At 40.2% G+C, this 17,671-nt stretch overlaps 1 protein-coding gene across 1 annotated transcript in view; it reads right to left on the bottom strand.

Moving 5' to 3' along the window:
- Positions 1-16,953, bottom strand: part of SGPP1 (sphingosine-1-phosphate phosphatase 1) — a 36,139-nt gene extending 19,186 nt beyond the window's left edge. Inside the window, exon 1 of the mRNA XM_082649076.1 lies at positions 16,236-16,953. Coding sequence (XP_082505202.1) covers positions 16,236-16,931 — 696 coding nt within the window. The 5' untranslated portion in view covers positions 16,932-16,953. The remainder of the gene's footprint in view (positions 1-16,235) is intronic.
- Positions 16,954-17,671: the final 718 nt, after the last annotated feature.

The following is a 17,671-nucleotide window of genomic DNA, read 5'->3' as shown; positions in this document are numbered from 1 at the left end:
ATAAATAATCAAAAAAATTTAATCAAAATAGCATGTTTTCCTTCATGGTACTTTCCACACCAGTAGACTAATGTAGAGTAATATGTCGGTTCAAATAGGTAAAACAAAATCTGACCCATATACGGTCATTTAATGTACATATTAATAAAAATGTGTACTAAAACATTTTCAACTCAATCTACTGTTTTGACCTATACACATCTGTTGTCATCTTAGTTACTGTTTCACTGTCAAACTTTTATATCACAATTTAGCAAAAGAACTCATCAATAGAACTTAATTATAATTTTAAATGTCTTTTATATTACAAACCACAATAAGGACATACTATTTATTAGCAAACTAGTTGATGTGACCTTATGTTAACAAAATAAGTCCATTTCCCAATTCCTATTATAGGGAAGGGATTTGTGAGGAAAAAAGATAAGGGCTACATGTAATATTACATAGATTGCATCATTTTAGAGCTGCTAAAGGAAGCTCTAAAGCCCACAGCTTTCCAGATAGTTAAGGTGAACAACAAATTCTTAATTCCCTCTGCAGAAACCAGAGTAGAAACAAAAGAAATTTAGTAAATCCCGTCTTCCAGGCAGTATCCAATTCATTAATTCATTATGATTGTAACCTGTCAAATCATTTTTAATCTAATTGTCTCTTGGATAATATAGCCTATTTGCTCACAAGGTCCCAGAAAATCTCTCCAGTGTCTAGTACAGATTCTGTAGAGACTTTTTTTTTTTTTTAAATTCCTAATTCAAATCTCTAGGGTTGGGAGCAAATCTAGTCTGGGATGACAACAGCTCTTCTGGAGCTGCCTCAGCACTTGGGAGAGTAAGTGGAATAAAGGCAATTAAGTACAGTAATTTTCAAAATGCAAAAGGCATTGCAATAGAAAACTCAAACTGGATTTTTTTATACCCCAAATTCAATTCTAGGCAGATGTTAGAAGAAATGTGTGTGAGTTTGTTTTCTACTGAGATGTTAATAGATTAAATAATTTAACGTACAATTTACCATGTACAGGCACTATTCTAAGAGCTTTACAAATATTAGCTCATTTAATCATCAGAACAACCCTAAGGGGTAGGTGTTCTAATTTAAATGACACAGGCAGAGAGAGGCCCAAAATCAAACAGGTATTAAGTTACAGAGATGAGATTCAAACACTGGAAGTCTGATTCCCAAGTCTGAGCTCTTAACCACTATACTAAGCTGTATAAAGTGTATTATTTGTTTAATTCCTTGTATTCCTAGGATCAAAAATACCACAGATACATTTTACTTAGTTTTTCTTAGAATGGAGGCTAGGTACAAACTTCACTTAATTGCAAGTACAAAGGATCGTACACTAATTCCTCTCCCCTCTCTTTACAAAATAAGAAACAGACCGAGCAATGCTAAATAACATTTAGTATTATATTCTAGTGGCCTATTCTGATGATTTTTCCAATTTACCATGCTTATTACTTTACACTTTTATCACTACACAAATAAGTTATAATTTTGAGTTTGGTAAGGGTTCCTAGCTTCTATTTTCTTTTTCTTAGAGAATGTTGAGCTTTATCTGCTGAATTTATGTTATTTCCTCTAAAAAGAATGTTTTTACTTAAGTCTTTAGATCTTATCAAAAAGGATGAAAGAGGGAATTCCCTGGCAGTCTAGTGGTTACGACTCCTCACTTTCACTGCTGAGACTGCGGGTTCGATCCCTGGTTGGGGATCCTGCAAGCTGGGCGGCCAAAGAAAAAAGCAAAATGACAACAACAACAGCAAAAAGATGAAAGAAAAATGTACAAATCCTTCCTATTTTCAAATCAATAAAAAATTACCAAACCCAAAACAGATTACATGACCTCCTAGATGTTTTTAATTTCATGCCACTATCTAATCTTTTCATTGCAAATCCTATCACAGAACACTTATCTAAACATTTCCTTCAGTTATTCTACCAAATGTTTTTACTTTTACTGATATGCTTTCCTTAAATATTTATCACTCATAATTGGAATTATGTTTTATATTAGGACATTTTCCATTCACACTCACTGATGTCAGTAAGTTAATAAAATTACTTACACTTAAAGCAGTTATAGGGCTGCCCTGCTGGCACACTGGTTAAGAATCCGCCTGCCGGGCTTCCCTGGTGGCGCAGTGGTTGAGAGTCTGCCTGCCGATGCAGGGGACACGGGTTCGTGCCCCTGTCCGGGAAGATCCCACGTGCTGCGGAGCAGCTAGGCCCGTGAGCCACGGCCGCTGAGCCTGCGCATCCGGAGCCTGTGCTCCGCAACGGGAGAGGCCACAACAGTGAGAGGGCCGCGTACCGCAAAAAAAAAAAAAAAAAAAAAAAAAAAAGAATCCGCCTGCCAATGCAGGGGACACAGGTTCAAACCCTGGTCTGGGAAGATTCCCACATGCCGCGGAGCAACTAAGCCTGTGCGCCACAACTACTCAGCCTGCGCTCTAGAGCCTGCGAGCCACAACTACTGAGCCTGCGAGCCACAACTGCTGAGGCCCACGCGCCTAGAGCCCGTGCTCCACAACAAGAGAAGCCACCGCAATGAGAAGCCCGCGCACCGCAACAAAGAGTAGCCCCCACTCGCCGCAGCTAGGGGGAGCCCGCGCGCAGCAACAAAGACCCAAAGCAGCCAAAAAAAAAAAAAATTAAATTAAAAAAAAAGCAGTTACAAAGACTGTTCTTAGTAGAAGTCAAAAAATTTTAAAGTAACTTAAACATGGGACAAAGGCAAGCACCAAGAAAATATATTATATTTTCCATTTGAGGAATGGACAGTGTTTAGATGAACAACAAAGGACAGGAAGAACACATTAATGATATATCCTGCATTGTTCTCATACACTGCTAGTGGAGTAAAAATTGAGGCAACCTTTCTGGAAAGCATTTTGTCAATACACAATGAGCTATAAATGTTCATATACATTGAATCAGTAACCTCTCTCCTAGAATTCTTCACTAAAGAAATAGAAATGAGGGCAAGGATTATATATAAATATGTTTATAATAAAATTATATATACCATACAACAATGAATAAATCAACATTTATTGATAATAAAGTAGTGCTTAAAATATCAGTTTTTGGGAATTCCCTGGCAGTCCAGTGGTTAGGACTCGGTGCTTTCACTTCCGAGGGCCTGGTTCAATCCCTGGTCGGGGAACTAAGACCCCATAAGCCACGCAGCGAAGCCAAAAAAATAAAATAAAATATCAGTTTTTGGAGCTACACAGACCTGGATCTAGCCACTTACTACATGCATTTATTGGGACTCTAAAAATGTAAATAACAGATATTAAATTATCTTGAAGGGAAAAAAAGAGATGTATCTGTAAAGATACAGAGCATCTCACAGGACCCTATGGCAGAATGAGGCTAAGCTTCAAGAAGAAACTGGAATTATAAACTGGAATTATAAACTGGACGGTCACAGGACCATCTCTTCTCTTTACATATCCACTTCATTCTTCTTTTTCTGCAGACTAGTTTCTCTGTTCTTCAGTCCACATGGTAGATAAAGCTTTCTGAATTCACTACTTCTTCATTGAGGAACCTGCCCAAACAGTACTCTTCTCAGTTCCTGATGGGCAAGAACACGTAGAGAAAATATGGCAGCCCTATAGGTGAGGGAACCTTCAGAGGGCTGGGAACTCGGCAGACTCTCCGAAAGGTGCCTACTTCTTCAGGTGTGGGACCATGGGCTAGTTTTATAGTCTCTTTGCAATGCAGTTTCCTTGTTTATAAAGATAATAATATCAACAGTAAGGACAACCCTATAGTATAAAAAGTATTTTGCAGGAATATGAAAATATTTCATTCATTAATAGTTTTCTAGGAATTTTTACTGATAGAAAATTTATGACATAATGTATTACTCAGAATTCTTTAGAGAAAAAGAACCAATAGGATGTATATGTATACATATATATTGAGAGATTTATTATAAAGAATTGGCTTTATATTGGATTTATTTTAAGGATTATGGAGGTTGGCAAATCCAAAATCTTCAGGGTATGAAAGCAGCCTGGAGACCCAGGGAAGACTTGACGTAGCTCAAGTCCAAAGGCAGTCTGCTAGCAGAATCCCTTCCTCCTTGGGGGAGGACAGTCTTTTTTCTCTTAAGGCCTTCAACTGATTGGATAAAGCTCCACCCACATTATGGAAGGTAATCTACTTTATCCAAAATCTACTGATTTAAATGTTAGTGTCTTTTAAAAATATCCTCACAGAAACATCTAGAATAGTGTTTGACCAAAAATCTGCGTACTGTGGCCTAACCAAGTTGACTCAAAATTTACCATCACATTATATTAAATAAAAAAAGAATAAAGTCCGCATACAATATGGTCCCAATTATTTCAAAATTGTAAGGAAATAAAGTTAACACTAGCTTTTTCCTATTCTTCTATTTTCCAAGCCTTCTATAAGGTTCAGTACTTATCCCGTTTATCTTTAGTAGCATTTAACAATATTAACTACTTTCCTTTTCCAGAATACCCTCTCTTTCTTTCACTTGTAGTTTATAGTATATTCTTTTTATGATACTGTCCAATCTATATGCCTCTCTTCTGCAAACATCCCCACTTAGACCCAGCAGTGTGGCCCTGGAGACATGCTCATACTGTGTGATCCTGCTCTCTTGACCACAGCCCCTGAATCAGACACTTGGCTCTAGGGAAGCAAATCCATTGGCTGGGCTGAGCCGATCAGATTCTTTTTCCTAATAGTAATAAAGTCAGAAAGTCAGTCAGTCTCTGTTACGTGCTTGAATTTGGAAATGACATAGAACTAGGGGTGAGGCTGACATACACATGCCAAAGTACAGACAGAAAAGAAAGAAGCAGAAATGAGAGACCATGCAACCTCAAGAAACAAAGATGGATGGCATGCCTTTAGTTCTGATAGCATTCCAGAGCCTAGCTCCAATCCCTCATGAGACCTGGTAGCACTTTCTTATCCTTGACTTCCACGAGACAGCCCCCCTCTAGCCTTCAAATAACGTTTTTTGGTTTTTTTGTTTGTTTGTTTGCTTGCTTAAGCTAGTTCAAATGGCTTCAAATTTAATATCTGTAAATAACAGATATTAGAACACTGCACCCCCACAACACACACACACACACACACTCACACACACGCTGCCTTAGTTAGACAATCCCTAAGATATCCTCTTAACCTCTCGAACTGCTACTTGTCAGATTCTGTTCCAGGTTCTTTTTACTCTATCCATTCCTTAAATATTGATGTCTTTAAATTTTTTTTTCCTATAGACCCTCTGTTCTTCTTACTCTGTATCCTCACTGAGGGCAATATCATCCACTCTAATCACTTTGTTCTGCACGTCTATGTTGTTGACACCAAACCTGTCCAGGTCTCTTTCATGTATACAGCTGCCTCCTAGATAGTTGCAAATGGCTGTCTTACAGACATGTCAAATTCAACGTATCTAAAACAGAACTCATCTCCTCCACGCTCCTGCCCCTTTCCACAAATCTGACCTGATTTCAATATCTTCTATCTCTATAAATCAAACTAATATTTCTCACCTTTCCAAATATCTGGAAATTTGGGAATAATCCTTTATTCCACTTTTTCCTCTTTACAGCCACACCCAGTTAATCACCATGCCTTGTCAGTCTACCTCCTAATAACTCTCAAATTCACCATTTCTCTCTACTGCCACCTAAAGGTCAGGGGCCAGCAAAGTCTTTTTCTGTAAAGAGCCAGAAAGTAACTATCTTGGGCTTTGTGGACTATACAATCAAGGTCACAATTACTCAACTCTGCTGTTGTAGCACAAAAGCACCACAGACAATTATGTAATGAATGAACACGGCTGTGTTCCAATAAAGCTTTACTGTATAGCCCCTAAAATTTTGCATAATATAATGTACACGTGTCACAAAATATCATTCTTCTTTCGACTTTATTCAACTATTTAAAAATGTGAAAACCATTCACAGTTCACAAGTCATATAAAATCAGGCAGCAGGCCTGTCTGCAGTCTCCTGATCTAGGTCCCCATCATCTCTCCCTTACACTGGCAGAGTAACCTCTTACTAGGCCTGGCTTACCTGCCTCCAGTCTTGCTTCTCTCCAGTCCATTTTCCATCCTACAGACACAAGAGTATTTCTAAAACACCAATCTAATCTCCTTGAGCAAACAGACCATATTTGTTTTAGTCACTCTGATATCTGGAGGGCTTATGTTATTGCCTAGTACTTATTAGAAATGTGAAGAGATCATATTTGTGGAATTGAATGTCATTACCTTGATTAAAGCTTTTCAGTCAATGAGAAGGAAAAAAGTGTACAACTACAACAGAACTAATATACTTGTCATTATTCTCAGCTGAGATGATTTTCCCTATAGAGAACAGATGAGACTATCCTACAGATTATTAAACTAATGGCGAGTTGAACAAAGTTTATATGTGATCAATGTATAAAAACCAAGGGCATTTCTATATTCCAGCTACAAAAAGTTAGAATATTTGAATTTTAACAAGATATCATTTACAACAATAACAAAAATAAATAAAGTAACTAGAAATAAATCCAACAAAAGATATGCTTGATCCATATGGAGAAAATTACAAAACTTCATGAAATGCATTTAAGAAAACATAAATAAGATTTACCATATTCAAACATAAGAAAATTCAAAATTGTCAGGCTATCAATTCACTCCATATTAATTTATAAATTCATTGCAATTTCAGTAAAAGTCCAGACAGGTTTTTACATGGAAATTAAAGGGCTGGTTCTAAACTGTATATTGAAAACAAATATTCAAAAATAGCCAACACAGTCTTGAAGAATATGATAGAGAACTTTCATAAACAGATACCAAGACTTATTCTAAAGCAACTATACCAATTAAGAAAGGTGATAATATTGCTAAGGAGAGAGACAAACAGGCCAGTGAAACAAAACAGAGAACCCAGAATTAGACCCATACATATATGGGAACTTGATATGTAACATAAGTGGCATTATAGATAAGTGGAGAAAGGATAAACTATTCAAAAATGGCACAAGGTCAGTTAATTATTTATATAAAACATTACATCAGATCCATACCTCACAGCACGTACAAGGCAACTGAAGGTGGATCAAAAACTTAAATGTGAAAGGACAACTTTATCTTTCCAATTAATAAAAAAACCACAAAAGGATTTTTCTTTTAGAACTAGACAGAATCGAAAGTACACGAAGACAGATAAATAAAAACAGCAAGAATTCTGAAAAACTATTTATAAAACTACAATAAATGTAATAGTATAGTACTTGCACAGAATATTAGATATATCAATTCTAAATCAAATTATGGACATAGACCCAAATATATACCTATACTTAATATATGATAAAAGTGACAGTTCAAGTCAGTAGGGAAAAATGGATTATTCAATAAATGGTGCCATTGGGAAATATCAAGTTGGATTCCTTTCTCAAAACAAGAGATGATTCAAAAATTTAAGCATAAAAAATGAAACCATAAAAGTACTATAAGAAACCATGGTAGAGGGGGCTTCTCTGGTGGCACGGTTGAGAATCTGCCTGCCAATGCAGGGGACACGGGTTCGAGCCCTGGTCTGGGAAGATCCCACATGCTGTGGAGCAGCTAAGCCCATGCGCCACAACTACTGAGCCTGCGCTCCGGAGCCTGTGCTCCGCAACAAGAGAGGCCGCGACAGTGAGAGGCCCGCGCACCGCGATGAAGAGTGGCCCCCGCTCACCGCAACTAGAGAAAGCCCTCACACAGAAACGAAGCCCCAACACAGCCAAAAATAAATTAATTAATTAAATTAAAAAAAAAGAAACCATGGTAGAAAGCCATCCTAATATTACACAAAATTGCGAAACTATGAAATAAAAGATTGATACATAGGGCTTCCCTGGTGGCGCAGTGGTTGAGAGTCCGCCTGCCGATGCAGGGGACGTGGGTTCGTGTCCCGGTCCGGGAAGATCCCACATGCCGCGGAGCGGCTGGGCCCGCGAGCCATGGCCGCTGAGCCTGTGCGTCCGGAGCCTGTGCTCCGCAACGGGAGAGGCCCGCGTACCATAAAAAAAAAAAAAAAGAAGATTGATACATAAAAAGAAAAATTTCTCCTTGGAAAAAAAGTCAGAAGAGAAGTAATGATTAGGGAAACATACTTCCAAATCACACCACAGTCAAAAGGCAAATTTCACCACTACATAAAAGGCTTCAAAAACTAGTAAGTGGGCTTCCCTGGTGGCGCAGTGGTTGAGGGTCCGCCTGCCGATGCAGGGGACACTGGTTCGTGCCCCGGTCCGGGAGGATCCCACATGCCGCGGAGCAGCTGGACCTGTGAGCCATGGCCGCTAAGCCTGCACGTCCGGAGCCTGTGCTCCGCAACGGAAGAGGCCACAGCAGTGAGAGGCCCACGTACCGCAAAAAAAGAAAAAAAAAACTAGTAAGTAACCCAAGAGGAAAAAAAAAATACGTCCACACAAAAACTTACGCAAAAATATCCATGGCAACACTATTCAGAATAACTAAAAAGTGAACTCAAATGTCCAACAACAGATGAAAGCATAAATAAAATGTGGTATATCCATCCAATGGAATATTACTCTGCAATAAAAAGGAATGAATTACTGATACATGCTATAATATAGATGAATCTTAACACATTATGCTAAGTGAAAGAAGCTATTCACAATAGACTACATATGTATGCTTCCATTTGCATGAGATGACAATAGTAGGCAAATCTCTAGAGTGGATTAGTGGTTGCCTAGGGGTACCTAGGGATTGGGGGAAAATAGAGAACAACTGCTATGGGTATGGGGTTCCTTTGGGGGATGATGAAAATGTTCCAAAGTTGATTGTGGCGATGGTTGTACAATACTATGAATACACTGAAAGCCAGTGAATTGTATATTTTAAATGGATGAATTGTATGGTATATGAATTACATCTCAGTAAGCTATTATATGTTAAAAAAAAAAAAAAACAGTAGAGGTAAGAGAATTTCTGTTTCTGCCCATAAATGATTAACTGTTGTAAAAGAAAACAAAGCTATTCCACTGTAAACAACAAGAAAACTAGACAAATTATATGAAAGAACTGTTTTCAGATACTGGAAAACAAATAGCACAGGACTGTGATTCATGAGAAAAGGGAAAACAAATGAGATGAGCCCTATGACTGCCCTGGCTTGCTGCTAGAGGCAGTCTCCAGGCTGTAGCACAGGAGGAGGAAGCAAAACAAAGTCCAACAGTCTCACTGAGTTGAGGGGAGAGAAACAGGAGTTCCCAGAGGTCAAAGCAGCAATAATTTTCAAGAGAGTACTGGAGAGAGGACTCTGCACAGAGAAAGAGCCCCGTGGGGGTGAAGGGGTCTCTGCAAATCACTGGCTGAGTACTAACCTGTGCACACACGGGATGAAAATCCATCAGCCTTTTCTATTGGAAAGCAGTAGGCCAAATAATTCCCAAAGCTTACACAGGCCTGTAATTGCTTTCCCACCAGGCAGAGTGCTGAGGGAATTGGGTAGTCTTTGGAAGGTTATCACCTTAGAAGTGAGGCTAAATTAGCTCTAGACTATGGTTATTCTAGACCCACTCTAGCAAGCCTAAAAAGATTAAACTGACAAGTAATTTAATTGTACACTAGACCAAAGACCCAATAGGAACTTCCAGATATAAAATATATAGTATCTAAAATCATATCTCATTCTACTTGATGAGTTTACCAGAAAACTAGGCATTGCAGAAGACCAGTGAATTTGAAGTTGTAGCAATAGAAACTATCCAAAATGAAGCACAGAGAGCAGAAACACTGCAATCATCATCATCATCTTCTTCATCATCGTCATCATCATCATCACAGCATTAGTGATTTACAAGTGACCAGTGTTAAACAAATCTAACATACATGAGATTGAAGTTCCAGAAGGGGATGATGTGAGAGAAGAAGGGAGAAAAAAATATTTCTAGAAATAATGCTGGAACACTCTACAAAAATAATAATGTATTCTGAGTATTATAACATATGTAGATGTAAAATGTACGACAACAATAATACAAAGGAGGGAGGGCTTCCCTGGTGGCGCAGTGGTTGAGAGTCCGCCTGCCAATGCAGGGGACGCGGGTTCGTGCCCTGGTCCGGGAGGATCCCACATGCTGCAGAGCGGCTGGGCCCGTGAGCCATGGCCGCTGAGCCTGCGCGTCCGCAACGGGAGAAGCCACAACAGTGAGAGGCCCGCGTACCGCAAAAAAAAAAAAAAAAAAAAAAAAAGTTGGGAAAAGGGAAAAATGAAGTATACTGTTGCTATACTTGAAATGGTGTAACATTATTTGAAGGTAGAGCAAGGACTTAAAGAAAAAAAAAGAAAACCAAAGAGGTATAGTTTTTAAAAATTAGTAAAATACCAACAATCTGATAGGAAAAAAAATAGAGAAAGTCTTTGAACTGGCAGTACTGGAATAGTCAACTTTTAAATAAATTACGCTGTTAATATACTGGAACATCATGCACATGTGAAAAAAATCAGATAGCTCTCTGTATAAAACATGGAAAATGCTAATACGGAGAGGCAATATAACAGTAGTATAGTGTCACTTCATAGCAGAACTGCCTGGGTCTGAATCCAGGCTCTGTTAGGTACTTGCAGAGTCATTTTGGGCTAGTTACTTATCTTCCCTCTGCCTCAGTTTCTTCTGCAAACCAGTGACAATACTCATGAGATTTTATGGAGATTAAAAGTCATGTAAGGCATTTAGACAATCGCAAGCACAAAATTAGTATTCATTAATTTTTGGGTAAAAGAAAAGGAAAATCTCCCCAATATATTTCTACATTAAAAAAGCAAGGTCCAGAACGGTATGTTGCCATTTGTATGAAAAATAAACTATATAAATATATGCCTACAAAAGTAAAGACTATCTCTATAAGACTAAATAAGAAACTTCTAACAATGAATCCCTCTGGAAATGAGATTCTCATAGCTGTGGAACAGAAAAAGAAGAGAAACTGTACTCTCCTCTTCATATTTTTATGTAAATATTGAATTTTCTACAATCTATTACCTGTTCAAATAAATTAATTTAAAATGAAGATTTAATAATAAGTACTTACAAAATCAGGAAAATGTGCATTTCAAACACAAGTATCATACTAGGTAAAAATAAATAAAGTAGAGAACCAATTTGATTTTTTAATAAACTGTGTTTCTTCCAAGAATTACTATAATGATCAGTTTCCTTGGCTCTTGAAGCCTTTTCTGGTCTCTCTCATTTGTGACCTACTTTTCTAACTGTTATGTCTTGCCTTTCTTTTATTGTTTCATGATCTCACAGATATCTTCCTTTTTAATCTACAATAAACTACATTATGATGGAATATCTTATGTTCTTTTTTTCCCCAAAGACTTCATTATGCTTAATTTTTTATTTATATTAGGAAGATAGAGGAAAGGAAAGGTGATCAAATCAGCATTTGATTTCAGTCAACAACTTAATGTTTAAAAGAAATATTTGTCACTATTGCACATGTATGTACACATTATTTTCTCAAGGTATATAAAAGCTGTTTTTGTATTTTAAGAACACACATATCTATTTCAAAAATTTTATTATTGCAAAGATTATTTAAAAATCACAAAGTATGATATGAAAAGAGTTTTCTCTGTAAGCTCTGGAGTTTGTAAGTTTAAAGACAGCTTGTGGGACTTCCCTGTTGGAGCAGTGGTTAAGAATCCGCCTGCCAATGCAGGGGACAGGGCTTCGAGCCCTGGTCCGGGAAGATCTCACATGCTGCGGAACAACTAAGCCCGAGTGCCACAACTACTGAGTCTGCGCTCTAGAGACCGGGAGCCACAACTACTGAGCCCTCGCACCACAACTACTGCCCGCACGCCTAGAGCCCATGCTCCGCAACAAGAGAAGTCACTGCAATGAGAAGCCCGCGCACCGCAATGAAGAGTAGCTCCCGCTCGCTGCAACTAAAGGAAGCCCGCGTGCAGCAATGAAGACCCAATGCAGCAAAAAATAAATGAATAAATAAATTAAAAAAAAAAAAGACAGCCTGTGACTCACTAGCTATGTTACTCTAAGTCATTTATCCTTCCTCTATGTCAGTTTCCTAATCTGTAAACTTGTATTAATAGTAGGACCAAACATTGGGATGTTTTAAGAGCAGACTAAATGAGGTAATAAACATTTCAAACAATGTCTGACCCATAGTAAGACCTTAATAAATGTTAATAAAGATAATAATATAACTATTATTATTATTAAAAGTAGTGAAAGCATATGCCCTAGTTGGGAATGGTAACCCTATAGGTAACACCTATAGGTTACCTATAGGTAACCCTATAAAATGTGAGATGTCACTAATTTTTTAAAAATGAAATTCATCTAAAACTTGCTTAATGTTATTAAATTAAATATATAATTAGAACTCATTATATGCCATATTATTTAAAAATTAAGACTTTTTATTTCTGGAAAGAACATGCAGACATAAATACAAAAGGAGTGCTTTATTTTTTATTTTAGATTATTCTTCAAAAGACTATGTTCTTAATATCTGATGTCCCTTACTTCTTATTTTTTTCCCAATTCAGACTACAAAAAATTCCAACAAATAATATGAGAGCAATAATCATTATCTTGGCCAATGGATCAAGCTATTTAATACCTGGAGAAATGCCATAACACTTTCTATCTTGCATTACTGGAAAAAATTCTTCCAGCATATCAAATAATTGTTTGGAGCCATACTGTTTCAATCTCCCTTTTTGTATTATTAACATATCTTTACAAGATTCAAAGAATCGAACTGCAAAAGAACTGAGACAGCAATGTTGTAGAAATATAAAATATATTCTAAGGATCAAGAGTTGATTTTACTGGCTGGAGGTTGGTTTGTTCGTTCTGCGGACCAGTCCCTTAATTTAAGAAAAAAGTTAATAACTATGAAGAATCTAAGGGGACTTCCCTGGTGGCGCAGTGGTTAGGAATCCGCCTGCCAGTTCAGGGGATACAGGTTCGATCCCTGATCCAGGAAGATCCCACATGCCGCAGAGCAACTAGGTCCATGTGGCACAACTACTGAGCCTGTGCTCTAGAGCCCGTGAGCCACAACTACTGAACCCACGTGCCACAACTACTGAACCCGGGCGCCTAGAGCCTGTGCTCTGCAACAAGAAAAGCCACCGCAATGAGAAGCCCGCGTACCACACGAGGAGTAGCCCCTGCTCGCTCCAACTAGAGAAAGCCCACGCACAGCACTGAAGACCCAATGCAGCCAAAAATAAATAAATAAATAAAATTAAAAAAAAAAAAGAATCTAAGGAATCAGACTTCCTTGATATTTTTGAAGGGACTGAAGAAAGTACATTTTTTCCTCAAAAATATTTGGGGAATTTCAGTAAAATGCAATACCCCTCACTTATCTAATGGATCAGAATCTCTGGGGGTAAGGTGCAGAAACTGCACGTTACAGAAGCCCCAAGTGATTTTTCTGGCTTACTGTCATTTTAAGAACAAATGAATAATGAAACAGAAAAGGTTCATTTAAAAGGCTCCATGTGAGTGAACCTTGTCCAGATTTCAAGTTAAGAACATGAAGTGAGGAGTGAGTGAAGTAGTTGTCTCAAGCCAAAGGGATGGCATATGAGATAACTCAGTTTCCAGAGACGTTTCAGCATCCTAGGCACTAGAAATAAACACACCTGTCCTGAATAAGCAGTAGGAGCACAAGCAGATGGAAACAACTGTCAACCAAAACTGCTATTAATTAGAAAAACACTAGGCTTGCATTGTTTAATTCTTATCCCACTTTCCAATATATATATTTTTTCATTACCCACTCTGGAAATATAAGCCTTCTAAGTACTATAATACTAATTGGCAGAGAAGAGGACCAAAACACCTTAAGCAAAGGAAGGTACTTTTGTTTTCAATCAAAACAAGGATTTTTTTAAAAAGTAAAAAATTTAAAAAGTCATTTTGGTTTTTTGTACTGCATTATTACAACCAAACATTTATAAACACAGAACTTTCATGTACAGGAGTCTTTCTTTCAAAACAACTAACCAGGGCTTCCCTGGTGGTGCAGTGTCCCGATGCAGGGGACACGGGTTCGTGCCCCGGTCCGGGGGGATCCCACATGCCGCGGAGCGGCTGGGCCCGTGAGCCATGGCCGCTGAGCCTGCGCGTCCGGAGCCTGTGCTCCGCAACGGGAGAGGCCGCAGCGGTGGGAGGCCTGCGTACCGCAAAAAAAAAACAACTAACCAAAGACAATCATTCAAATTTTGGAAGTTTATTCAAACTTAGAGTGGACACGTAAAAGAAGAAACAATTTTCCAAGATTAATTCTAATGTAACTGGTCAGTTTCCACATCTGTAAAATGACAGTTTGAGACTAGGTGATTTTTAAAGTCCTGTCTAGCTCAAATTCTAAAACTGTAAGATATATAAATTCCTCAAACTTTGAATTAAATATACTAGGTTGTTCAAAAACTGTAATGTAAGCATATTCTGATAATTCAAATAACCCTGAAGTGTTAAAATATTGATAGCTGCATCCCATAAACAATCCAGCAGTACTGTTTTCAGACTTCCGGTTAGCATGTGTTCTGAATGAATGATGAGCGACAACTACTTTCTCTTTCTTGGACTGCTAATATTAATAGCTTGCAACATAGCTACTCAACGAGGAGTTACAAAAGGCTCTATCATTATGGAATCTGGAAAATCCATAAAAATAAGAGAAACATCATTAGCTAACCAGTTAATATGATAAGTCAATGACAGTCTTAAATTCTGAAGCATTTAGATTAAATAAACTTGAGATATTTATCTATTATGCAAAACAGGCAGCACTAATTTACAATCTGAATATTACTGTGTATCTCCTTAGGTTAAACAGGAAAAAAAAACTGTTCATGGTACTCTTCCCTCATAATTCTGCCATTCTTACTATATACATTACATACTTTCCATGTTCCTGTAAGAGAGATGCACTGCACAGAAATGTCCATGAGGACAAGGGTTTATCTATACTGAAATTAAGCCTGAGATAAGTAAGCTTACCATAATGGAGTTTTATACAGAATGTGTATTTCTCAGTGTGAGATGATTTTGTGCTGTAATGGAAAAAAAATCAAGGAAGTCTGATTCTTTAGATTCTTCATAGTTATTAACTTTATTCTTAAATTAAGGGACTGGTCTGCAGAATGAACAAACCTCCTTACAATTTAAAAGGCAGATAACTAACAACATTGTAAACCAACTATACTTTTTAAAATAAGAATTTTAGAAAGACAGATAAAAAATCAGTCTAAGAATAAATTTTGCTTCTATATAAAAAAAGAATTAGCTTTTAAATCTAAGTAACATTTACAGACCATGAAAAACTGAAAAATGGGAGGCCAGAAGAAGTAGGCAAAATATAAAAGTTTACTGTTAAAAACTCATCCCCAGCTGTCAGGCTGATCTTGCTGTCATATTTACCATTTTTACAAACCCACTAGTCTGACCAAGAACCCTAATTTTAAGAATAACTTTAAAACCATTTGTAAAGCTAATTCAACAATAATACTGTAGCTCAAAGTGATAGTTCAGATCAGTGATCCAAAAGCTAATTAAACTGTGTCTATCAGCAAATTAGCAACCACACCCCTTTAAAAGAGCAGTCAGGCGGTGCTCCATTAACTTCCACAAAGGGTGGCTTTCATTTAAAATTCATTACTTCACTGCTTGAACGACCATGTTTGTTTCATAAACATTGTCTCGGGATAAAGCCAATGACTTTACCTACGCCTGAAACAGAAATCAGTCTGGCGAAAGGCACCATATAAAACGGGTGAATCTTAGTCACCCAACTATTAATTATAAGGACATTACATTAAGTAATCATAATTATATTCTGTGCATCACATTAAAATCGCTTAGAAACTCAACCAAAGCCCGATGATAATGTATTACTCCACGAATAGTGTTTACTTTAGGTTCCAAGAAAGGTATTACTATTAAAATAGAGTTTGACGACTAAGTCTGAAGGTTTCCCCCATTGTTTCATTATTTTTTTAAAAGCTAAAAAGGGCCTGTTTGCGGGTACTGTGAAAACCTGTGGGAAGAGCGGTTTGGGAGGGGAACGGCCAAATTCAAATAACTGCAGACAGCAACAACGGCTCGGAGTCCTTTAACTCCCCTAGGCTGAGCCGGGCGAGGACAGGGACCCTTACCTGCCAGCGGCCATAGGTGAGGAGGATCATGGAGATGGGTATGGCGGTGCCGGACATGGCATGGGTGGAGGGCATGCTGTACTCTGAGTTGTAGAAAACCTCCAACTTGACCACGGGCGGCGAGGCGGGCCGCGGCCAGCGGATGATGTCCTTGGTGCACTGGCCCAGGTACATGGCCAGCACCCAGATGACCACGAGCCTCCGGCCCACTAGGGCGTCCAGGTTCCAGATCCAGAAGGGGAAGAACAGGATGTAAAAGAGTTCATTGCCCAGCTCCGTGCCGAAGCAGAACAGGTAGTAGAGAGGCATGTTGCTCACGTGGGCCAGCTGGCCCTCCTCGCCCGTCAGCGAGTTGCGGCGCAGGACCCCCGCGCGGCGCTGCGAGGCCGGGCCCAGCTCGGTCGCCCGCCCGTTCCGCACGCCGTTGGGGGCGCCGCCGCCGTCTGGCTTGGCTGGGCACTGATTGCGGTCGCTCCCGGGCGGCGGGGGGCCTCCGGACGCCCCCAGCTGCCGCTCTCGGCGCCTGGATTCTCCGGCGAGGGGCGCCTCCGCCTTCTCATCCTCCCTCGGGTCGGCGGCAGCTGTGGCGGTGCGGCTCACCGGCGCTTCCACCCCGCACAGCCGTTGGAAACGAGCCACTTTCTGAGGGTCCTGCAAACTGCCGACCAGCTGGACCAGCCGCTGCCTCAACGACATGATAACGGGACCGCGCGGTCCGCGGGCCGGAGGACGGCGGCGGGAGGGTGGACCGGCCGCCGGTGCAGCCCCGATCTGTCTCTGCGCGCCTCGCCGGCGGCGCCTCCCTCCACCCGCTCGAGTCTGCCGGGTGACGGCGCCACAGGCCTCAGCGGCCGCGCGCCCCCGCCCCGCGCGTCCCCGCCCCGCGCGCCCCTCCTTTGCCGCGCGCTCCGCCACTGCCCGCGGCCTCCACGCGCCGGCGCGCGCCGCGCCCCGCCCCGCCCCCATGGCCACTATGGAAGGGGGCCCGGCCGCTTGGGTCCGCCCCGAGCTCGCACGGGCGGCGTCAGGGCGCCTGAGGCTCGGCGGGGCCGCGGCCTTGAGGTTCTCCTTATTAATACCCACCAGGCGTCGCGGCGCTCGGCGGGCGGGACTTTGCGCGTCCTCCTTCTCCAACTTCAGCCCTCGTTCCCCGCCAGCTGGGGTTGCTGGCTTCTCTCGGTCCAGTGTTGACTGGGAGAGGCCACGATCCTGGTGCCAGGTTCGGCGGTGCCAGTGGCCAAGCACCCGGACGACCTGTTGGCACAGAATCAAATGGTGAATGAAGGCTAAGTAACCACCATGCGCCCGGAATCGTTCGACTCAAGGAATAACAAGTAATTACGGAGCTGTCCCTGACGGTTGGTGTCCTGAAAGCCACGTGCCAGTTGACTAGTGGTGACAAGAGTAGATATAGATCCCAGGACAATAGCGTGTCA

Source organism: Grampus griseus (assembly GCF_964374135.1).
Source record: "Grampus griseus genome assembly, chromosome: 2".
NCBI lineage: Eukaryota > Metazoa > Chordata > Mammalia > Artiodactyla > Delphinidae > Grampus > Grampus griseus.
This window is presented reverse-complemented; position numbering and strand designations above follow the sequence as displayed.